The sequence below is a fragment of the Equus caballus genome, chromosome 5 (genome assembly GCF_041296265.1).
Source record: "Equus caballus isolate H_3958 breed thoroughbred chromosome 5, TB-T2T, whole genome shotgun sequence".
NCBI lineage: Eukaryota > Metazoa > Chordata > Mammalia > Perissodactyla > Equidae > Equus > Equus caballus.
Genome location: NC_091688.1, coordinates 86,976,190 through 87,001,216, shown reverse-complemented (window position 1 = coordinate 87,001,216; position 25,027 = coordinate 86,976,190). Strand labels below are relative to the sequence as shown.

Genomic DNA, 25,027 nt, shown 5'->3' with positions numbered 1-25,027 from the left:
TCAAGGCACATAACTGGGGAGCCTTGGGGGTAGGGGCGGGGTGTAGGGGGGGTGACGACGACATAGGCCATTGCTTCTATTTTAAGAGAGTTATTGAATAACAGATTGTTAGAGCTGCTGGGGAACTTGGGACTCATTCTGTTCTAACTTCCTTCATTACATCGGGGAATCAACTGTCATTGCAGTCCGTGTGCTTTGTCCACACTGCGGCATGGATATTCTTCTCACTTATTTTTAAAATATCCTTTGGGACGAGTGGCAACATGGTATCCTTCTTTTTACTTAGCAGTGCGAACCTTTAGAAAGGTTCAATTATTTGCCACAGGGGCTGAAACTTCAAAGCATCTATACCTAGAACCTCATACCTTAGTGGCATGAAAATTTATTCTTGAGCAATAATTAATAATTATTCTTAAATAATTCTGTTATCTAGGTTTTTAAAATATATTTCTGTTATTTTGAAGTATACTAATAGATGCTAGGCATGTGTAAAATATTTAAAGAAAGATACTTAATCACACACGCACAAAACCTTCCTACGAGAACTGATGAATATTGGAAGCTTCTCAGAATTTGACCAAGAAAATCCATTAAAATGCAATCACAGTTCTGCCAGCGTTCTCTGGCAGACTTCATGATTATAGATTTCAGTGTGGATATACTCTCCTTGACATACAACCCTCTCAACTTTGATATTGATCATTCGGTCTTCATAAAGAAGCTTTGTATCCAAGTCAGAGCTCTATGAAACAGTTTTTTATTTAATTGTTTCCTGATCTCTCTTTATAGGTGACAGTAAACTTCAAACCTATCTTTCTAGGAAGTTCACATCCATTCCTTGTTAATGGCAGTGTTTTAGAGGGAAAAAATTAGCCCAATCTGCCTTTTCACCTAACTGGATGTTTCCTAATATTTTGGGGTTGGTACGTTTTCCTTTTGCATTATTCTGGATACTGACTGCTCAGGGATGCTTCTCTTTTGTGTAGTCTGTTTATTCAGTGTCCCTATTCCTTCTCATAGGACAAAACTGCATTCTTAGCTTTATGCTGTTTATCTATCCCCAGTGTTTTTCTCTGCCTGTGGTGTCAGATTTATCAACCATTTGTCCATCAAGATGAAATGTATCTGGGGAAAAATAAATAACTCAGGTGCCGCTAACTCATCATCTCTGTGCCACGTACTTAGGTTATTTTCTGCTAGGTGATGAGTTTCCACTGATTTTTCTCACTCTCACCTGAGTTGTTCTAAGACAATTAACTGGAACTATAAGCACCTCTCTTTGGCCAAGGATTGGGAGGTGACTAGTATAGACTCTTGCACCTTAGTACAGTAATAAATAACCATTAAAACTCTAATTGGTATATCTAATTGGACACATACTTTGCATGTCACTTGCTGATGGGCATTTAAACCATAGCACTCATTATAGGAAGGGAAGACTGTTGGCATCAATAAACATGAAACATATTAAACATTCACATTTAGTGTACAAGAAAGGCTAATCAATTATAAAATGGCTTAGAAGACAAGTAATCTCAATATCCCTTATGACCTGCTTTTCAAATGTAGGAGAAAGAAACAATGGCACATCAAAGGTTCTACCCTACAGGATGCTGTTTCTCCTTTTAAAATTAAAATTAGTAAAACAAGTTTACTAGATAATGCAGACTGGAAGTACAAGTGTGAATTGCGGGGCTTCACTGGTACTTCTGGTTAACAAATATAATGCCTTTTATATTATGTCCATTGATCGGGGAAGCCAGGACCGTTTTCCCTAAGGACACTACGTTATGATCGTCCGTATTTCTTAAGGATTGTTTAGTGAAATCAGGAGGCTTGAATAAAAGTTTGAATTAGATTTTATTTTTGGACAGCTACTGGTCAGATGAGGGAAAGGGAAGTTAAAGTTTTGAAAAGCAAAGGCATATCTCATTTCAAGTCTGGTGATTTTTCTTCAGTTTTTATTTTTAGCAGTTGTCTTTATTTTTGAAATCACAGTGGAGAGGTGAAGAAATAAAATAAAAGCAAATGTGAACATTCATTTGACATACAAATTTCAATATTATCGTAATAATCTTTTCATAGTGCTTTTCAGCCTTAGATATTGTTTATTCCAGCTTTCTCATTTGAAAGATGAATGTTACGAATGAGATGCCAATGGTATTTCAATATTAGGTATATTGTCATATACCTTGCAGTTTTTTACTCACTTAGAACATTCTCTGCTATGCACTAAAATATTGATTTCTTTGTAGAGAGTAAATTTAAACGAATTAATTATGTTAATTAACAGAAACTAAGTCTAATTCAGTGTTATATTACTAAAATGTATCAGACAATCAAGTGTTTGATAACTAAATGAAGGCACACCAGCTCTGCTTATGTAAGACGAGTTTCAAATGCTCATTTGAGTACTTTGTTTTGTACCTAAGTATGATTTCTTTGTAGTGTGCATCTGCTTTCTCATGTCATATTACTAGTGTCAGTGTATAAAAATGGCTTACAAGCATCCTTTAAAAAAGTTTATAATTTGAACAAATAAAAATAGGTGTTTAATTCCAGTTGTAGAGAATAGAAATGAAATTTTATTTTAGAGTTTCAAATCAAGATATAGTCACTATTTTTCCTTTGGATTTGGCTTTTTCTTCTGTTTTTTTCCCCCTCACCAAAAACTCATGGCCAAATGCTACTGAAATGTAATATAATGCATATTTTCTACCAATATAAAAAATGAAGAACAAATTAGGAATTGTAACTTCTCTTAATAATTTGAAATGATTTTTCATATGCAGTACAACTTTATATTGGCATGTTTATTACCAAGAAATGAAAACACGTATTCATAGAAGCTTTAGAATGATTTCACTGTCTGAAAATAAGCTATTTATTATTTAATAAATTGTATTATGTAATAAATAATAACAAAATATAATTTTGAGTAAAGTTGAGACATTTCCATTTTAATTATCCTTTTTATTTTATTGAGATTTCTAAGTAAGTAAAAAAAATTCCTATTTGTTATTTGGTAGAGAAAATATCGTTACTTGTTGGTTTACTCCTTATGCTTATTTTATTTTCTTACGAGCCATTTAGGAGCTCTGCTTTGCCACATCAAAAGCAGGATAAGAATTGTGAGTCAGGATCATTCATAATATAGTCTATTGACTAACTTTATTAAGTGAAGAGAGAAGAAGATTTGGTATTAAATTATTTAAAAACAGCTTAAACTGTCATTGATTATGGCTCTATTAATTTTTCCATATATCACGTAATGAAAGGGCACACCTAGACCATGTTAGCAACAATAGCAATAACAAGAAAACACCAGTATCGATACTCTACTTCGTATATTACCTAAGGAAAATTATTATGGTTTTCAGGTTTCTGTTAGCATCTTAGCTGTCATGCAGATCTTAAAGAGCTCCTCTTTTTACTTTTCTGTGTATTTTCTTTAAATATCTTATAGCAGTTTAGTTAGTTTTTAGTGCTGTTTGCTATTCTACAGTTAGATTTAGAGCTAACATCTCTCAGATGTTTCTAGGAAAAACTTGGTTTTGAAGAAATACAAAGAAGTGAGCGATTCTGTAATCCTAATATTTGTTTATTTCCCATCAATCAGTCAAGTGTATTGTGTAACTAATACGTGTGGCAGTTCTCCAAGTATTTTTTCACATGTCATATGCAACCAGTAAAGACATGGATTTAGAACTTGCCTCAGCACACTCGCGTGGCCTTGAAGAGAATGTCTGCAATGAGAGTCACTCTGTATGACTTGTCTTGGAGTTGTAGCAGTGGTCTTTCTGTTGGTTTTTTCAGACCACAGATCTGTCATTGTCATGGAACTCCTCTGTGATTTGTGAAAATACTCTGTTCCTGAAGGTGGATTTACCATGATGCTAACGAAGCTTCACCATCGGAGCCTTTACTTGCCCAGGCCTCTTCCAAAGCACTGTTAGGACCCCCAGCTCCGTGCTTACAGGGTCCTGTGTCTTTGTAAAATTTGCTGAAGTGTGATGTTTAAAAATGTTCTGAGGTTTTGGTTTCATTCTGTGACTTCTTCTCTGTTACACTTCCCCTCATTTATGGTCGCTTAGGAGTAGCCAAGGGCATTTTGGGATTCTATTAAGTGGAGTTTCGGGTGGTGATAAATTCACTTTGGGGTCAGTGGGGTATTTTTATGTGGTTCACAGACACTCGCGTACACTTTAGTTATTTCTAGCTATTCTGCTGAAGAAATGGCCTCAGAAATACTTCTATTACTCATTATCCTGCCTTACTGATCGTGACATAAATCTCCAAGGCCAGATGTCATATTACAATTTGAATATGTCCTATGGCACTTGAAATATGTGGCAAGAGGAAGAGAAATAATGTTAGAAATGTATGGAGCCAGAAGCTAGTCTGTGAGAAATTCTTTCATTATTAAGTGTGTAAAATAGTAAGCGTGGGATTTGGTTCTCATAGATAACTGTCAAAACAGAAGTTCTCTCCTGTATGTTCTTGGTGGACTACCTATATAGAGAACACATCCAGTGTAGTATTTACAATTACGAATGCACCATACTGTTACCCTCTTTAAATGAATGTCATATAAAATAGAATTTATCGGAATACCTGTGTTTGTGGGGCACAGGCTATAGCAGTTCAACAAACATGAGCACCTATGACACTGTAGGTGCATGCTTTATGTGACCCAACCATCAATAGAAAAAATTTTCATCAGCTGTTTTAGAGGAAAAGCAAAATTATAGAAAGTGACATGAAATTGTTATATGAAGAGACAGTCTTAAGATAAGTGGTGATAAAATTGTTAAGGAAAGTATTATAAAGGAATGCCAGGCAGTTAATTTATTACAATGTTATTTCAGTTTTCTGGGTTTTGTTGCTTGTGATACTTGTTGGCTTTAGAAGATGTGTAGTGATTTCTTTTTTTTCATGAGTAACTACTTTGGTACCTGATTTTCTACTTGTAATTTTTCTATTTTTTTCCTTAAAGTGGTAGCCTTAAATTTTACAAGCTTTAGACCTCACAAAACTAAAGTCCACTCTTAGCCATTTTTATTTATAATGTGATGGTTTCGAGAAATTGGCAGTGCTCCCCTGAACATTCATAGGCTGATGTGTGCTTTTCAGGAGATGTCATTGTATCTTTTGGATTTTATTTCATTGTGTGTCCTTTGCATTCTAAAGATTTAGGATTTGGGAGAAGAAAGAGTGAATTAAAAATTTCACAAATCAATTTATTAAGGGGTATTAAGTAAGTATATAAGATAACAAAAAATTCCTTTTCACAGTTTATGTTAAATAAATGCTTGGTTTAAAACATTCCTATTATGATGTAACTAAACTCAAGGCGTTCTAATCTAAATGAGGTTTAAACACATTTCTTTGGCCTTTGCTTATGCACGTTCCTCCGGCTCTCTCCATTCCTAATTTTTGGAAGTTTCCTTCATCCTCTCCCCACTCCTATTACAGCCTTCATGTGGAGAAAAATATTATTTTTAAGTTACTTTTCTTTAGTTAATGATTTCCGTGGGTTTCTGTAAGATCTGTAATCAAAAGGTCCTTTAGTAAATCAAAGCTTTTTTTTCTTATTATTGCTCTGGAAACTTGCCAAAACAATACAGCCAGAGGAGGCAAGAGAATGTATGATGATTTTTCTAGGGCTTTTTATAATTTGGTAATTTTTTTCCATACATTGAATTATCTTATGACCCAGTCCTAAGACGTTTATATTGTTAATTCGTAGAATTCTGTGTATATAATTTAAAAGAATGTTTATAAGTCACTTTGGAAATCTAATTGTGAGTTATGTGAATAAGACTATACCTTTAAAAATGTACATGGACAGGTATGTTATCTATAGAGAGATAGATAATGGTCATTACAAATATATTATCTGATGAGTTGATTTAGGCCCTTTATATGTACATTGCCATTTATTTCAGCCTTTGACGAGTAGACCTTTATTAAGCTGTGATGATTACTGAATATGAAATGTAACCAAGATTATTTTTTATTCAAATATAATTTAAATATTCATCAAAGAGAAGTTATGCTTGAGACTGACAGAGACTATTAACATCAAAAAATATAATTAACTGCATTGGGTATCATGAAGCAAAGTTAGCCAAATAGCCGAGAGGTCTAATTGCTGTAGAGTTTGAGAAGCAATGGTTTTATTTTATGCCGGAGCTGTGGAATTAATGGTAATGCGGTTTCCTATGTGGGCCAATTAAAAGCTGCCTGTTAAGGTTCATTGCTCTATAGGAGACCCATTGAATATCGCTTAGTAAACAGGATTGACATGTCAGTGTGTACAAGAAGATAAAATACAATAAAAATCATGAAAAGAAGAACTAGTATTAAAAGAACTGGTTTTGAAAACAGTTCCTTAGCCCCTTTACAGTTCCACTGTTGCAGTGGACGTCGTTGGATGCCCTCCAGATCCCCCGGCAGGATCAGACACTCTTTCCCCCAGCTGCCAAGGGAGTTGCCTGCTGGTGGGCTCACCCGTGTGGCTGCCCAGGAACTGCCGGGGGGCTGAAGGCATCTTAAACCCTTCTCCCCGAGGCAGCCCTCACTGAATGCCACAGTAAAAAGGTTTGGCCTCCTCATCCTTTGCTTCATTTTGAAACATCTCTGGAGGGCTCTCCCATCTCCAGAACTCCCTTCCTGAGGCATTTGCTGGGCCTTTGTTGCCACTGCGTTGCACTCCTCGCTCTCCCCAGCCCTGCGTCCCTCCTGGCTTCACCCCTAGTTCCAAGAGCACTGTAAGCCTCTCACAGATCTCTGCCTAAAGTTCCAGTCCCCATGTTTCCCCGCCGAAGGCAGGCGCTAATATTAAATATAAAAACAAGTCCTGTCTGGTATTGGTTACAGACATTAGAGGAATCTGGCAATTAAAAACAAAGTGTTAAAGCAAAAAAAAGAATCGACCAATTCAGATCTGAAAATGGCATTTTACATTTGAAAGTTTATCTTTGTCGTGTGGTCTTTTTTCTTTAATAAAGGTAGTATTCTGACCTTTGTGATGCTATTACACTTTTTAGCTGAATACAAAATGAAAGCATTCCTGATTGAACCCAAAAGATTTTGCTTTGCCCAGGCTGTAGAGATTCAAAAGTGGGCAGGCGTTCTAATGGCATTTTGACATTAATGAGGTTGCTGAAATGGAAAAGTTGAAGGGTCAACGATAAGAGCAGTAGTAAGATCTTCTACTGTTTCTTTCTCTTATTAGTGACATATCAAATATATTTAATAAATTGACCATGATTCCTAACGTAAAGTATGGAATGTTATGTGTGAGTGTACTACTTTAAGTATTAGAATACTTTTTGCAAATAACCGTAATTCTAAAACTCTCTAGCTATAAAATATGCAACTTCGGATGTGTGTAATTCAGATGTCGTATTTAGCTGTAACTTTCATAAGACATAAAAATCTTAAAATAGCTTAATAGATTTTAATGTGTATAATATAAGAAGACATACATTGTCTCTTTAATCTGCAGTGATAACGATGTTTTCCTAGTCATTTATTATTTAATATGCTTACCCCGTTTATATCTGTGGCCTCAGCGTGCATGTTAGCTTTCAGAAGAGTGATCTTGCTGCTTCACAGCACACAACCCTGTCCTCTCAAGCCTGTACATGGTGTTAGCCGTATTTAAAGCTCTTGAGTCTAGCATTTTATAGGTCACGATGAACTGAGCCTTTCAGACAAGTTACTGCTATGGAGCTCATTCGGGCTCGGAGTATAATATGGAATGGAAGCCTTCTGCCTTCATTGTAGTTTTTAAAAACTAATACAAACCTTGTAAATCAGAAAAGTTTTAATTTGGTGTATATCCTATGGTTATGGAACTATGCGTGACTTCTGAAAATTGTATCTTTATCTTTCATTCATTGATTTGTGCTACGAAATAATTACTAAGTTATCTGATGTCCAAGCTACTGTGCCAAACGTTGTAAAGGTATTTATGAACAACTGGTGAGAATATATATTTTCAAGTCTACAGACTGATGTTTCTGGAGTTAATAAATTTTAGAATCAGGCACATCATTAATGTAGAGCACGTGGTTCAGAGATTCTCAAAACAGGTACTAATCCCTCAAAGATATTGTAATCTGGTGAAGAAGATGAGATATGTACAGAAATAACTATGATCCCACATCTCTCCAATAGCACAATAAACCTCTGAAAGCTGATGGGAAGGGAAAGTGATGAGTAATGGCCTGGGGTGGAAACCTGTGCTCTCTGCTGAGGGAATACGGAGTAGACCTATGAAGGGAGTTCTTCAACTTCTCTCCTTACCTTTCCAAGCTTTCTGTACCACGCAGCGTCACCTCAACTTTCTTCTTCCTTTTGGGCACTGTGAATTCTCTTGTGCCTAAGCTAAGGGGGAAGGGATCTTTCAAAGGTTGTCTTCTTCATATTACTCAAAATTATGGAATAGTTCTATAAAATAGTGTATTTAAAAAAATTTTTAACTCTGTGATGTTGATATGGAAAATAACACTAGAGTTTTAGACCCTTCATATTAACTCTGAAACAATGAGTTCACTCTTTGTGTAATTTCATATCCATTTGTTCATTTTCTTCTGCATAGATATTGTTTGCATATGGTGTATCTAGGGTATTACCATGCTTTCAAAATTGTAGGTATTTCTACACCTAGGATATAGCAGCAGATAATGTCTTACATCACTGTTTCTAGTACCAGAATCACAGGTGGATAGAAAATTATCATTTCCTTCCATCTTTCCTTCTTTCATTCCTTTCTTTCATGCTTCCTCGCTTCCTCCTTCCCTCCCTCCCTTCTGTCTTCCTGCCTTCCTTCCTCCCTATCCATGTATCTATGTAGCTATCATCTGTCTGTCTGTTTTTAGGTAATTTCTTGCCTTTGTGACTGAGATGCAGCAAGCGGACACTTCCCTTGATCTGTGCTTTTAAAAAAAAGAGCACTTTGGGTAATAAGCTGTAGACTGAATGCTTATGCGTAGGTGTTCAGTTATCGAGAATGCCATCAGCAATGCCTTGTTGCTTTCTTATCAGCTGCTTCCTGCTGTCAGCTTGGCACTTATTTCAATAGAAAAGGATTTGCATCAAATGTAATGCCTTATTATATACAGCTAACATGGGGTTTTTAATTGTGCAAACACATGAGACTCCTGCAGTGATAGTCAATTTGATAAAAGGATTAGATTATGAATATTTTGTCATGATTAAAGATTAGTTCTGATTTATCAGAAATAAGCCAGTGAAATTTGCCATGTATATATCAGTCAGGTGAGACTCTATTAATTTTGAGAGTGTATGAACCACCAAGTAGCCACCTCTCTATAAGTCTCTGATGAATTTGATTATTTATATTCAGATTATGGGCATTAGGATTGTTTTTAGCCTTCCACACCTGCTCTACTGCTAAGAATATGCCAAGAGTCAGTGGTTTCAGCTTTTTGCCTTTATTGTTTTTCATCTCTCGTCTTACAGAATAGATAGGTAAATATCTATACAAAATTCTACAGTTTTTCTTAAGGAAATGACAGCTAGTATGTATCAACAGGACATTTTGAGTTGTTCCTTCGAATAAAACCCCCCCATAAAATACAGAAAAGTAAGAATTCCAGTTCAGAAAGTATGTATTGAGTATTTTTTGCCATAAACAGGGCTAGGCATTCTAGTGGATTTGCAGAAAGCCTAACAACACCTAGCTGGAGAGATAAGAGTAGGCCTAGAAACAGCTCAAAACATCGTGTGATCTGATACAGTAAAGAGCCCAGCATTCGTTGGGGTGTTTGGAAAAGAATATAAACAGAAACGTAAGATTTTAGAGCTTAATTCTAAACATGGCAGATACTTGGTGAGAAAATATAGAAGAGATGCCACATAGCAGAATATGGTTAATTGCCAGATTAATTATATAGACAGTTACTGCCGTAGGGGAAGGAGAGAAAGATCACTCAGGTTTGAGTAATCAGGGAAGAATTTAATACCTTTGGCCCATGTAGTTTATGAGTTGGTTTTCTCCATCCCCCTCCTTAGCTGATGCTTCCTGCAGAGGGTCCCCCTCCCTTACTTCCTGGTACATAACACCGAGATGCCGGGTGCTCCTCCTAGGCTTGTGCGGAGGGCACCACTATGAGTTGGAAAACAGCACTTCCTCAGACTGGTAGCCTAGTGTCCTAACCTCTGATAATGTTCTATCCCAGAGACTTAAGGTCCTTCAGATGGGTCTTCGTGTTAAGGAAGAAATAGCTTAAGAAGCGTGTGTAGACAGTAATTTCTGTGAGAATTAAGTTCTGATGCTGCATTCTAGATTAGAAAGAACAACATAAGAAAATATAGGTAATGGTTTTTATGGGGCACAAGGTTAAAATTTAGAAACAGGTTCATGACTTTCAGAATAATTGCATAGTACTTTGTTTTCAGAATGAGAATTTTCACTTTGTTGACCCTTTGGAGAAATATTAATTCTACGCGTTTCTCTGTCCTCTGACATTAATTTGTTAACTCAATTGGTATTATTAAGATATTGCTCACTCATATTTTTGCATCCCCTTTTACACAATATGTCACATATTTTACTATCAGAATATTTTATGTTACATGAGGAACATAAATTCCTTTGAAATAAAAGTAATAAGAAAAGTGTATTACCTGAAAAGTAAGTTTGATGACGAGATAATAGTACAAAAATTGTGAAAAATTTTAGTAGCAAAAGAATTCACCTTGGGTAAAGAGCAGCAGTGCTTTCTTGCCTCTTGATGGAAAAAAAGGCACTTGTAGAATGTAGTTATTTTAATAAAAAGTGAAAAAATTTTCCTGAATTGATTATATACTTTAACAAAAAAGTAGTACTTTGTCTTAAATTTTGCATAGATGGAAAATTTTAAAAACCCACACTACCAAAAGTCTTCTGATTTTATTTCTATGCTTTCAGTTTGATTTGTACAGGAATTTCTGTGGACATTTATTTCTGTGCTGTAATCACAGTGAGGTCTGTAAAAGCGGACGTTATATTAGCTTTCAATTAGATTAGAAATTAGTTTCTTTCATATGCATAGATTTTTAATACTAACTAAATGACACCCCATCAAACATCTTGGGAGGCAGAAAAAATATTTATGGCATAGTTTTTTTGTTTATTAAAACCATATCCAAACCTAGGGAGTAATCTTTAAGGTGAATTTAACATAGCAACAACAAAAATCTAGTTCACTCAATTTTGCCCTCCAAAACTCCTTTTAGTTGCAGGTTCTTTTGCATTATTTCAAACTCTAATCCTCAGAGCGGGTAATTAACGGACCAGAAAAGCCATTTGTGGAAAAGAAGAGCCATAAGGGTGAAAATATTTCTTCACAGAATGATCTTTAAGAAGTAAATAATTACAAAAGGAAACGGGTTGGGATGACCAATCTAAATCTGAGGATAATTGGAAGGAATAGAATATGAAAATCGAAATGCTTGGCATGTACAACAATTCTCATATCATAGCAAGACTAATTAAATATTTAGAAACCAAAAATCCCCTCACAATTTGAAGAAAAATAACCCACAACAAAAGGGTCTGTAACTTTGCAGATAATTAGCAAGGGTTATAGGAAGGAAAAACATCACAGATTGGCTCCGAGGCTCTGCAAGGTCATGTCTTATTACACTGTGTCTTTTATATGGTCTGGTAACAAGTTTCTTGCTAATTTAATCTAACTAGGGCATCCCATAGCGATTTCCCATTTCCCTTGTTAAAAATGTGATCGTTTCTGCAAGTGCAAACTGTAGTCGGTTAACATTTTTATAAATAATTGCTCCTAATTGATACAGGTCATAATAATTTTTTGAATTATTAAAAGGAGAGGTCTTAAATTTGGACACAGAAGCGATATTTTTAAAATATTTCAAAATTTTATAGTTTTTATCTCCACTTAAATTATCTTGTTCCTTTCATTAAGTAGTTAGACCTGATGACCCTGTGAATGAAATTTAGTCTCAGTGGCATGCTTTGTAAATAAATACTTCTTATTTTGCTAATAAAAGCAAGTACATTTATGTTGAATGTGCATTTCTGCAAACAAGAGATTTTGTACTGGATTAATAAGGCTCTGAGTGAGTCAAGCCTAATTTGCATTAAACTGACCCCAAGGTCTAGTAAAAACTGCAAGGAATTTCAAAGGTTTCTAAAACATAGGAAGTTGTTTTTAGCAAATCGGCGTTGCCATTTCAAAATGCTTATCTTAGTTATTAATGCGAATTTTTGAGAAAATTTTTTAGGTTTCTTAGATACAAATTTAACTATAAATATTAAATATTTAATATAAATATTAAGGCATGCATACATTGTGACTATAATTTCTGACTTAATATGTTACTCAAACTGGTTATGGAAGATAACCACTTTGGTGTTATTTCTGTTTTCAACATGGTGAAAAGTAGAATGACAGCTTTCTGGACATGAAGAAACAGGACTTTTATGTGAAGCTTTTGTTGACTTGCTGTAGCTTATTTGATAGTTGCTTATTTATTTTGGGGGGTTTTCTCTTTCTCTTAGATACTTTATACTTTTTCAGTCAAGTAGTTTTCAGTTTATGTATTTATAATACAGAAAGATATTTTGCAGTTTTGCTTATAGTTATTAAATAATAAATTGGCTTTTCTGTGCTTTTTTTCAAATACAGTTGCAAAGATTTAATCACAGTTGCAATTTTTAAAGAATCAGGATTATATTTAAAATTTTTGAAAACATCAGTATATATAAAACTGAATGGAATAGAAATATTATTTAGTTTTTCCTAATTATGTATCTGTGCATGTCGCAGTATTCAAGCATATTCTCCTAGAGATTCTGCTAGTAACTTTATTTCAATAATTCAACTTTATTTTAAGGATTTTAAAATACTTTAAGTAACACAATATTCTATGATGCTTGGAGTATAATATCCTAACATGCCTAAAGAATTAAATACTATATGATGGATAGAAATCTTTTAGAATGCACAAATTATTAAGTAAATTATGAGAACAGTTATGTGACAAATGGGAACATTACTATAGAGCACCTCCTTTTTTTACCATATTAATTACACACCATTTAGCTTCCTAATGTTATGTTTACCTAGCAATTAGTTAGGCTCACAAATCATCATTAATAAATATTTAAAGAAAGCAAGACCCACTTTCCTTAGCTCTACAGAACAGAAGTTTAGATGACAAAAGAGCATTTCATCATACAATAAAAAAATAAAAGTTTGATAATAACGTGCAAGTCAGTGTCCCTCTTTCATTTGTGAGGATGATTGTAACCTTGTATCGTGGAGCATGACGGCTTTTTATCCCTTCGGTTTATTTGATTACTTTGCTTGAGAAAATCTATTTGCATTGGGACTCACCTATTCATGTTTTAAGGTCATCTGCTATGTGTTTAAAATTTCTTTTCTAAATTTGGACTCAAAAAGACAGGAGGTTTAGTGCCTAGAGTACTACGTTTCTTGGTTATTTGGAATTGTTGGTGTATGAAGAATTGATTTGGAAGCTAAAGGGTAGTTTTTTCCCCTGCCCCTTAAATAGATGTGTCTCGTAAGTCTTGTATTATTGGTTTCATGGTACAAAACTATGTCCAAATTGACAGAATTGTTTGAGAATCAGGTACAGTTGGTTGAAACAGAATTGGATATCTGGTATTTATTTTCTACTAACTGTTTATTTATAAGCAGAAATAGCCAAGTTAACCATTCATCATTATTTCATTCATTCAAAAACAATTACTAAATTTCTCTTATGTGCCAGGCACATAATCACCTCCAATACGAATTTACAGGTTGACAGCGTTCTTTTTCTTTTTTGCCCCTTGTGGTAAGGTTTCTGAAATTTTTAAACTTGTGTACTTGAATAGAATAAAATGTACTTACTGACATATAATACCTTTTGTTTTTAGTAATTGAGGCTTGAGAGTGAGTATCATTTCTAGTCCATTAATTAGAGAATGGATTCATCTTGCAGTAATTCAACTGTAGATGTTCTGTTCATTTACTAAGATATAATTCTCCGTGTGGATATGGTTTAAAGTCTTCCAGGGCACTCCTGTGAATGCTCTACTTATATTTAGCACTTTGCAAAGAAGTATCATTACATGTTACCCTGGTAACTTGAAAGCACTTATTTCATCTCCAAAAAGTGAGTCGTTTTAACTAAGACAGAAGGTAACTCAGGAAAGAAACAGACCTATTATTGCTACTATTTTATAATTGAATTTAAAAAATAACAGATGCCACTTAGAGACTGAAATTGCTGAAGCAATCTTCACTGAACATACAGACTCAATAAAGAATTGGGCTAATTCTAGAGGATGACTCCAAATTTGAGCAAACAGTAATTTTTAGTTTCTGTCGTCATATACTGAGCTTTTCTGTTGAATGCTGGAGTATTTGTTCAAGTCGGTAGATTTTGCATTTTTAATCTTCCTTAGAACTGTGGTGAATAATGGCCCCTGGCAGGAGATAATGAAATTTTCTTAATTTATATTTTCAAGCAGAAGCCTCATTGAAAATGGCATCCTATGGCCTGGAGACATAGCCCTTGTGCAGGTTTCAGGGGAGATGCAATGCTAATGTAGTGCCATAGAGACGACGAATGACGGGACAGTGAAGTAATTTAAGGAAGAAAAGAGAATGTGCCAAAGCTTTATTGTAGCATATCTAATGATCTGCTGAAGATTCCCAATGGTTTTTGGAGCACGACTGGAGAAACTAGTGTTATCTTGCCAAAACAGAAGCCCCTGCTTAATCAGCAGAACAAGAGTATTGATTAAAACACCTCTCACAATAGATTACGCATGGAATCTCATCTCCATACTTTGCACTTGGTAAAGTGTAATAATGAGCATAAGATAATCAAAAGAAGAGTAAAAGCAATTTGTTAGGCATTGTACAATGCAAGATTAGATTTGGAAAGGAAACAAATTTGCATGAGTAGTTCAGCCTGTTTTTAAAGCTGTACACAGGAAATCCTCTGCACAGTCTAAGAGCTACTCTGGAAGAATAAAAACGTTCTGTCCCTTTAAGGTTTGCAAATCTATGTCCATCTTATATAGGGAGTACTTATTGTTATTACTGATATTTTTGTTGTTGGTAATTCATATTTACTGAGGGATTGTGTAAAGAATTTGCCTGTATTATCCCATTTAACCTAATGACAAACTTGTGAAGAATTATGTTTTACAGATGAGAAAGCTAAGGCTGAGGGGTGTAATACATTGCTTCTGGACTCACAATTAAGTGAGCAGCTGAGCTGGAACTCAAATCCCAAATCTTTCTGATTCTAAAGCCTCTGCTTTTTAAGCACTAATCTCAATTAGCAAATGATTTTGCTTCTGAACAGAGTCAAACGATATGCTGTATTGTTGATTTTTATACAATTTATTCTCAGATTATAATAAGTAATGTGCTCATTGTGCCTTCTTTCATTTACAGCTTTAAAAGATTAAGGAAAAGCAACATATTAATAGTTTGCATTATTATTATTTCATTAGTGATGAAGTGCTACTGTCCCCAAAATAGAAGATAATATTTCTTCAAAATTCTGCTGTTAATCTGTACAAGGCAATTTCTAGGTAATTTCCATATACTAGTATGTAAATTATTGATAATACACATTTATAAAATGCCTTTTCATCAGTTACATGTTTTTCTTGGCAACATTTATCTTAATTTCAAAAAATATTGTGAATAGCTTAAAAGTTAATATTGAAGCCTGAGAACATTGATTACATCTGGAAGATAAAATATACTGTTTTTAGTACTCTTAACTTTCTACCATCTGCTAATTGTGATAGTTAAGAGATTCATTAGATATTCCTTAAAAGTATTTTTCTCCTACATATTTTGCACAAACCTGGACAATATCCCTGACTTCAAAAATATTACACTCTAAATTTTGCTAATAAGTAAATATATTGGTATTCTCCTGTGCATAAGAAGTAAATTAACAAGCTATTAATCTCCAAAATTGTGCAGTCTTATTTTCTTCAACTTTTGAGATATACATTTGGCTTCATTTCTAAATAGAATTTTTCCCGTTTAGAGGAGAAAGACTTATAGGAATGAGTTTTAAAATAATTTTAAAAATTCAGGTTTTTTTGCTCCATTTACATAAAGCAGCTTTATGGCCTATAAAACAGGATTTAGGATTTCCTTTGTTGTGGTTGATGGGTTTTATGATTAAAATATAAGTTTTATGAATATTTATGTCAGAAATAATACTTTTATTCTAGTGTTTGAACTTGATAATTTTACAAAGCATTTACTATTGGATTTATTTTAGTTAATGTATGGAATTCTCAGGATAAGTGTTGTATTATATGTATATTTTAGATTAGTAAGAAAATTAGAGGAAGAAATCTTTAATTTGATAGTCAGAAAGTTGCAACCTAAAATAATGTATAGAAATAATATATAGGTGATATTATTTGGTAGTGCTTTTAACCCAGTGATATGAAATAATGGTTAGCCTTTGGTCTATACGTGCCAACTTTTGGGAATGTGGTTAGAATATTAAAAATGATTAATGTTTAGAATTTGAGACAGGGTGCTTATGTACTTTTACATTTATTTCCTAGGTGGTCTTAAATCGTATACTATACCCCAGAAACTGCTTAGCTGTTATTTGCAAGAGCTGCTTTATGCCTCTGGAGTTCTCTCTAAAAATAATTATATATTACATTAATTGTCTTCCCGTAGTTGTGCCACTTTATTAAAATTTATCTGAATAAATAAATCAAAGATTGAATATAGAAAAATTTGCAGTGATTACCGTGCATCTTCTTTGTGGTTATTTTTAATGACATCCTTCTTCTAGGGAACATAGTATATTTTCACAGAATGTCAAAAATTTTATTTCCAGATTTATTTAGTGTTATAAATTTTCATTAGCTAGCTAGCAAATATTTCGGAAAAGGATATACTTTCTCTCTGTTGTTAAAAATGGGCTTACATGCGATGCATACATGTACTTAGAAATTGTACTTATTTAGATCCCCTGTGTTCAGAATTTATAAATAACTAGCCTACTTGCTCAAAATTAGAGCAACTAAAACCCTTGATTCTTATGATTAAAATTAGCAAGAGAAGACATGTTAACATTGTAAACTCTTATTATGTGTCTGCTGCAAAAATCATGCTCATCGCTTAATGAGTTTCTATTTCACTTGTATTGGCATTGAGATTTATGGAGGAAAAAAGCAGGCGTTTCTTTGCTAAAGTATGTAAACCTGTCTTGTTTTAATCCAGTGGTTGTCCTGCATCAGAATCACCTGCAGAGAGAGGTCAACCACAGATTGTTGGTACTCACCTCCGGAGTTTCTGAGACTGTTGCTCTTGCTTGGGGTGTGAGAATGCATTTCTAACCAGTTCCCAGTTGATGCTGGTGCTGCCGGTCTGAGGACCACTTTTTGAGAACCAGTGCTTTAACTTTCCTAACTCATCTCTGCAAATACAAAATAAAATGAGATTATTTAGAAGTTGAAGTGTTTAAAATATATCTAGTATCCATTTTCTTTTTGATGAACAGTAATTAATTAATTGAACTTGTATTTCCTTCAAGTTGTAATCAAAGGTCCACCTATTTAAAAAACAATTTCTCTTCTGTGTTCTCATTCATCTCAATTTTTATGTTTAACATCTAAAAAAGTGTAGATTTTTAACATAATGAATCTGTGTAGTATTACCAAAATATACTGATAATTTAATTGTTAATACAACCATGACTTTACTGATAAAGAAATCTTTTTCTGTGGGGGAAGAGGGAGAAAAATCATGCCAGGAACATTGCCCGGGGCTGAGAATACAAACAACTGAATACCTTTCCTTTCTTGGCTTAGTTGTGCCTTTTCATTTTCATTAGAATGCAAACTTGAAGCAGAACAGTTGGTGGGAATTTACTTTGCTTCTGTGGCTAATTGCTTTCTATTTCCCTAACTTCTTAAATGATAGCAGTTTATGGTTTTAGAATCTTACCAACAGTGTATCCGTTAAAGAATTTTCAGATTTTTCTTAGTACTAACAGCTCACACTGGTATTTTTTTTCCCCTGTGTCCCCACGCTTAATTGTATTTGGAAACTTAAAGCTACTTGCTTCGTTCATAAAGGAATGTACATAGTCTGAATTTTTATTTTCATCATTTAGTCCTCTAAAAACTTAGGTTTTCTTTTCCATGAATCAAGATACTGGTGTGCAAATCGGATAGTCTTAGACTTTTGCGTTCCTCTTGCTGACCCTTTCCTGTTAGCCCCTGAAGTCCTTTTTTTCTCAAGATTAATTTCTTGCACTTTTGATATATAAAAGTGAACATTTGTGACATCTTGGGAGGCCGTGAATTCTAGAAATCTGTGTAATTTTATTTATAGCAACTCCATTAAATCTCCTTACCTTCAGTTTTACTTAAGAATAGAACCCTAGAATTATCACTTTTTGCTGTCTTAAAGTGAATGCTGTGTACAATGTGATTATTAAAAGGAATAAAAATTATGTAGTTGATATAAATTGTGTAATTGCTTTGACATTTGTTTGAATTGTAATTGTGGTCCGATGACTAATATAAAGTTCAGAATAAGAGTAAATATGAGCAATTACTTTTCATTGTACGGTGTTGGTCTTTTAAACAATATGAATGCTTATCCCTTGTATTCTTCTTACAAACATGCTGTGACATTGAAAAATAGGGAATAAAAGATATTTTAAATCCCATATTAAAATCATATATATTCATTTGATCTTCTAGTGGGAAAAAAATTGGATAATCTTCAGTGTATTCTTAATTTTTGAAAAATGATACATGAATTCCCAAATCCTTTGAGCTACATCCTTCTCCACGTTGGTTCAAGGTTCGTCATGTTCCTGGTCCATTTGGACCTTGAGCGCTATCCCCTGTCTCTCCCACCTCTTTCTGGTTTGGTGGTACGAGAGGAGGCTACAGTGGGGAGGGGAGGGTGATGAACTATGTGAAAAGTTTACTCACGAGTGGAATTGTTATTTTATGGGATTTCTATCATGAATATATTTCAGATTTATTTAAAAACCATTTACTACATGGCAGAGTTTTGTTGGGTGGCTGTCAAATCTGTACCTAAGGGAATATTATAGAAGGGATATCTAACTCACAGGAGTTTTGATTTCTTTGTTTCTGAAAGATGTGAGAGTGAAATAAAGGGGGGATCCTTGTAGGTATGCATAAATGCAAGGAAGGAAATAAAAGAACTTTAGTTTCTGGTGGGGATTTTTTGGTGAGGAAGATTGCCCCGAGCTAACATGTGTCGCCCTTCCTCCTCTTTTTGGTTGAGGAAGATTGTTGCTGAGCTACCATCTCTGCCAGTCTTCCTCTATTTTGTATGCGGGACACTGCCGCAGCATGGCTTGCTGAGCGGTTTGTAGGTCCATGCCCGGGATCTGAACCTGTGAACCGTGGGCCACCAAAGTGGAACATTTGAACTTAACCACTGTGCCACCAGGCCGGCCCCAGAACTTTAGTTTTTGATGGAGACCAGGTTAGTCACTGAGAATTCCTGGGAGATCAAGGAACTAAAAAAAATCAATGAACTCTCGTGTTGCTATAAAATTTAAGAAAGAAGAAAGTGAAACATTAGTTGAAACATTAGACATTGACCTATTGAGAAATCTTAAATCCATCTGCTGTTTAAAATTTTAGGATATAAAATTGGTTCTGTGATTCATGTAAAAATAATTCATTTACACTAAACAGAAAAACATCAGCAGATTTCTTCAAATGATTGTACCAATTTAAGAGAAAGAATAATGAGAATAAAAAATGATGTTGCTTTGGAATGTAACGCTGCACCAGTTACCTTATCCATGCTCTTGAAAATTATTTTCTGTGGTATGTTTTTAAAAAAATGGGGAATACAGTATTATAGATTAATCATGATGAAACACCATTAGTATTTGCACAAGCAATATTAGTTATAATTTATTTAATATGTAAGACTTTTGCTTGAAGTTCATTATATTATACCTTGACCTATAAAATTTACCTGTTAGATCCTGTAGAAGTTTTCAGGTCTTGTTGCTCTTCGAGCAAGACTCAACCTGGTTTCAGTCGAAATGGCTCCAAAAGTGCATGCCTTACTATACCTCTGCCTCTCTAACACAATTCTCCTCCCACTGTCCTTTAGACAGTTGTGCTAAAAACAGGGCTGCTTTTTCATTCATTTGCCGTTTTATAGTCTAGTTATTTTCTGCACTATAGAGTGTCTGGTATTCAAATTGTTAAATAAATTTTGTTATAATGCTCTTGTTCTGCTTGCTTTGCCTTCTTAATTTATATACCATCAGAAAATATAATGAAAACCTTGCAAACGTTACATTCCATGGATTGTAGTCAAGTGAAATTACAGGGAAATAGTTCTTGCCTTTACAAAGCTTATAAAAAGATCATGTGGACTATCCATAGGACTTAAATAGATATCATCTTGCCTAGAATTCTGACTTAATTCTAATAATCCTGATGAATTAATGACAATATAAAAATAAGAAAATACTTCCGATAGTAATAAATAGGACATTCTAGGCATCGTGGTAGTGACATTCTTTTTAACGTTGTATTTCAGAGATTACTAATTTAGAAGAATGAAGGTTCACAATCATACCATATTGATAGTATAAGCATGTCAATCTATGAAAATAGTAAGAGTAACAACAGTGCTTAGACACTGAATGTGTCCTGGGCACTGTGCTAAATGCTTGGAATGTGTTCTATCATTTATCAGGCCATAGCATGGCAGGTGCAGTCTACTAGCTTGATATCTGGTATTCAAGAATATAGAAAGTGCCTGTGGGGCTGTCCCCGTGGCTGAGTGGTTAAGTTTGCACGCTCTGCTTCGGAGGCCTGGAGTTCACCAGTTCAGATCCTGGGCGGGGACCTAAGCACTGCTTGCCATGCCGTGGAGGGATGCCACATAGAAAAACTAGAATGACTTACAACTAGGATATACAACTGTGTACTGGGGCTTTGGGGAGGGAGGAAAAAAAAAAGAAAGTGCCTGTGATAGAAAATGTAACACAAAACTGTATTTAGAGGATAAATTTAAAAAGCTTGCTCCTTTATTTTAATATGTTGTCAAAACTTACAAGCTAATCAATTTATGACTCCATGTCTCTCTTCAGTTGTAGCACCGTTTTATTTTTCATAATTTTAATTTTTAAATATGGCGAGTATCCTGGTAATTTGTTTGTTTCACTACATATTGAGTATGTCAAAAATTCCAGTTAAAATGTATGGTAGAATAATAGAGAACTGTTAGCTATTTTCTTTTCACTTCAAGTTAAAATTTAGCGTGACCCATGATACAGAAATATTACAGCATAAAGAAAATAGGACTTTTGTATCTCTTTATTTAATCATGTAGAGTGACCTAATACCAGTTGAACTTTTTGATTTTTGGTACTAGTTGCTTGAAGAAAAAACGAATCAATTCTCTATTATATTTCTTTAGTAAAGATAAATTATTATGTTACATAAATGTGATTTGTTTTGTTTTCCAGGTGCAACAATCGAACACAGTGTATAGTAGTTACTGGGTCAGATGTATTTCCTGATCCATGTCCTGGAACATACAAATATCTTGAAGTCCAGTATGAATGTGTCCCTTACAGTAAGTATGAAGTTTGTATTCTTCGCTTTCTCCAGCATTCCTCGTCGATACTGAAAGACTACACATGTGAAAGAAGCATATGTTTATGGCCTACAAAACCATTATGCATGCAGAGCACTAACAGACTCAGGCCTCAAATTAGCTTCATGAAGTGTGGAAGGAAGCCATAGTGTGATGCTGGCCAAGTGTCTGTCTGTGTTCTTAAGTGTTTGGCTTTTAAGGCTAGTGTTTTTCCAGAAAACAAACTTGAATTAGCTATTCAATAGGGCAGATAGAAATCTGTACTTTTGCCCAATACCAGTTGCTGACAAATTGGTTTGGCTCACAGTTTTCTAAAGAAGAAATTGACTTCGTTTTTAATCGTGAGCTGCTTGAATGGCTACCTGCTGTTGTGGTAACTTCAGTGCCTCGTAAAAGCTGCCATTGCAGTAACCGAGGCAAAGGCTGCCTTTTTTGTTCCCTTGTCTTTAAGGGAGAATTTCTTTACCAGGTTCAGCGATGAAACCTTAACACTAAATAAAATAGACATAACAAAACCTTACACATATTCCTATTTTTAATTTGGCACAATATCCATTTTTAGTAAGATCCTATAGGGGGGTATTTAAAATTCAGTTGGAAATTTCATAAGTAGGCTTCAGCTAATGCTTTAATTCTGGGTGGTTTTCCTCCTAATCTCAGAATTCATAGTTCTAAATAGTAGTCTATACTTTCAAGAGAAAAAAACAACATCTTAGACGACTGATTTTCATAAGCTAGTTTGTTTGATAGTTTTTGTCTTCTTTACTTTTTAAATTAGAAAAAAAAAAAGTGTCACATCACCTTCATTCACAGGGATTTGAATTAGAAGTTCTTTAGTGGCAATTTTCTAGATTGGAGATAGTTTTTGTGTACTTCCCTCCTAAAAAAAACTGGATTCAAACTAAATAATGAAATTGCTTTTTCTAGAACCTCAAAAACTAGATCTCTAGTTCTAATAAATTCATATGTCCTAACTATCAATTCTCATAGATGTATAATGCATTCTCACACATCCTGTGAAGGTGCTGTCTCTGTCTTCTCTGCCCACAGTTTTGATAAATTGGCTTTTTGTGGTGTATCAGTTAAAGGCCAAACACAGATTATCTTTTCTTTTCATCCCTGCTCTGTGTTCCTGTGTTCCTGTGAAATGGATGCTTTTTATGTTTTCAGTATTTTCTATACCATCTGTAGGATCGGAAGCCTACTGAGTGCACTGATCTTTATATCATTTCTCCTGTGTGTAGTGTTGGTGGCTTACGTAATCATTCTCCTGTGCCACTAGAGGAACATTGTATTCTTTTGAGCTAACCAAAATTTTGTTCCGTAAAGGCACTTTCACTTGAATTTAGCGTGGTTTCTGTCCTCAAATTAGAAAAGGAATACAGCATCCATTCCCAGACAGTGGAGTCAGTCAGAGCGGCCAAGAATTGTGTCTTTCTGGAGCCAGTTCCTGTCACCTAGTCTGTAGACCAAGAACAGTGTTAAGCAAATATTATTTTCAGACTCTTAAGTTATTTCTTGTGCTGTTTAAGAAAGGAAAATGTGGATATCTTCTGGAACATCTAACTTTCAAAATTTTACTTTTTCAGTTCTCCAGAAGTATTGTACATTGTGCACTAAACTTGCAAATAGCTATACTCAGAGAAGTATTTGTTCTTTTTAGTTTTTATCCTTAAAAAAAAAAAGCAGTAATTAATTTGCTGTTACCTTTCTAGATGTTTGCACGAGGCAGAAATAAGTCTATGGCTTTTTTTGTTAACTATTTCTTGCTAAAGAATAGAAGTAATTATAATACCTGTATACTGTACAGTAGTGACACACTATAAATTGCATGTTTTTTGCTAGTATTAGCATTTCAAGCAAAGGATCATTTTAGATTGTTTGATCTTCTGTAGGTTGTATACTTCCTTATCTCTTTCCCTCTCCTTCTGTTTCTTTAAGCTTCTGTCTGTTATGTCCATTTCGTCCACTTGCTTTTATTTTAAGCCTCTGGCTTTCACTTTCCCCTTGTTTTAATAGTGTTTTTGTACTTTGTAACATTTGCATACCCCCTTTACACTGTATACTTGGATAAAAATCATCACCATCAGATAACATTTATGTGTTATCTGATAGTGTGTTTCTCTTACCACTTGGCTTTATGCCAGTTTCAATCCTGAGCAAATTCTCCAAGGGCTTATGAATCCCAAATGGTTTCCTCCCATTTAAAAAACATTTCAGAAATTTTCCATGATTTCTGAAAATTTTATGATAAATTTACTCAACAGACTCTACTAGAAATGCTGTTGTCTGTTTCCCTTTGTATAGACAGGCACATGTATTATATGTGACATTTATACTTGCCAGGTAATGTCTTTGTCAAAAATGTATGTCACAGGGCATCCCTTTGTCATTAACAGAAGTGTTAGTCATTGAATGTGTATGTGTGTTTAAAGAAGTCATAAGGATCTTGTAGAATAAAGGAGAATGATCAAATTGCAATTTCATATCCTACAGGCAGGATTTGGATTTGATTTTTCTACCCTCTTGTTTCAAATTATCATTTAATTATAAAAATTATACCATAATTTTAGCTACAACTTTTATTTGATGAGAAAAATAACCATTACTATTGATTAAATTATTGTTAATAAATAAACATGAGATTATTCAAAATGAAATAGTGTGTCACTTCTGGTACAGAATACGTAGACTTTAGTCTGTTTGGGTCGATTAATTGTCTTGCATATCCACGTAGTCCTCCCCTGATGTTAGTGGTTCATGTTTTTATGTTTGTTCTATAGAATGGTAGATGTATTATTATGAATTAATTCACACATTCTCTTAAGACAAGTTGCAGTACATATTTGGCATGTGATGAAGAATGCTAATTTTATTAATTTTATCGTATTTTCTATATTCTTCTGAGTGGATAGAATTTTGGCTTATTTGACAGACATCTATCCTTTGGGTTTTCATAAAAATCATAATGTAAGGACTTTTGTTTTAAACATCCATATGTTATGTGATACATCAGTCCTCAAAGGTTTTGTGAAATCACTTTTATTGTTACATTTGGTTATTACTTCTCAGTTTTCATCAGAATTATAAGTTATATACAATTTATACTTACTTTATTTTCTTTAATATAAGTGATAGCAGTTAAATCACAAATGAACAAAAACTTCCCTCTTGAAAATTTTGCTCAGTAACTGCACTGTCATTTTAGTGTATCAAATAATAAAACCCAGTCATTTTCAATTAATAGAAAGCAAAATATACTTTCTTCATCCTTTATTGAACTTGTTTTAAGTTCTGTTTTAAATATGTAACATTTTTAAATGTATTATTCCCATCCTTTACATTTA

The 25,027-nt window shown here is 34.1% G+C and overlaps 1 protein-coding gene across 50 annotated transcripts in view; it reads left to right on the top strand.

The window, feature by feature from the left end:
* The window catches only part of ADGRL2 (adhesion G protein-coupled receptor L2), a 595,411-nt gene that overhangs the window by 518,602 nt on the left and 51,782 nt on the right, over positions 1-25,027 (top strand). For all 50 annotated transcript variants that reach the window (XM_070267443.1, XM_070267427.1, XM_070267430.1 and 47 more), the window contains one exon: positions 21,550-21,659. In XM_070267443.1, coding sequence (XP_070123544.1) covers positions 21,550-21,659 — 110 coding nt within the window. The remainder of the gene's footprint in view (positions 1-21,549; positions 21,660-25,027) is intronic.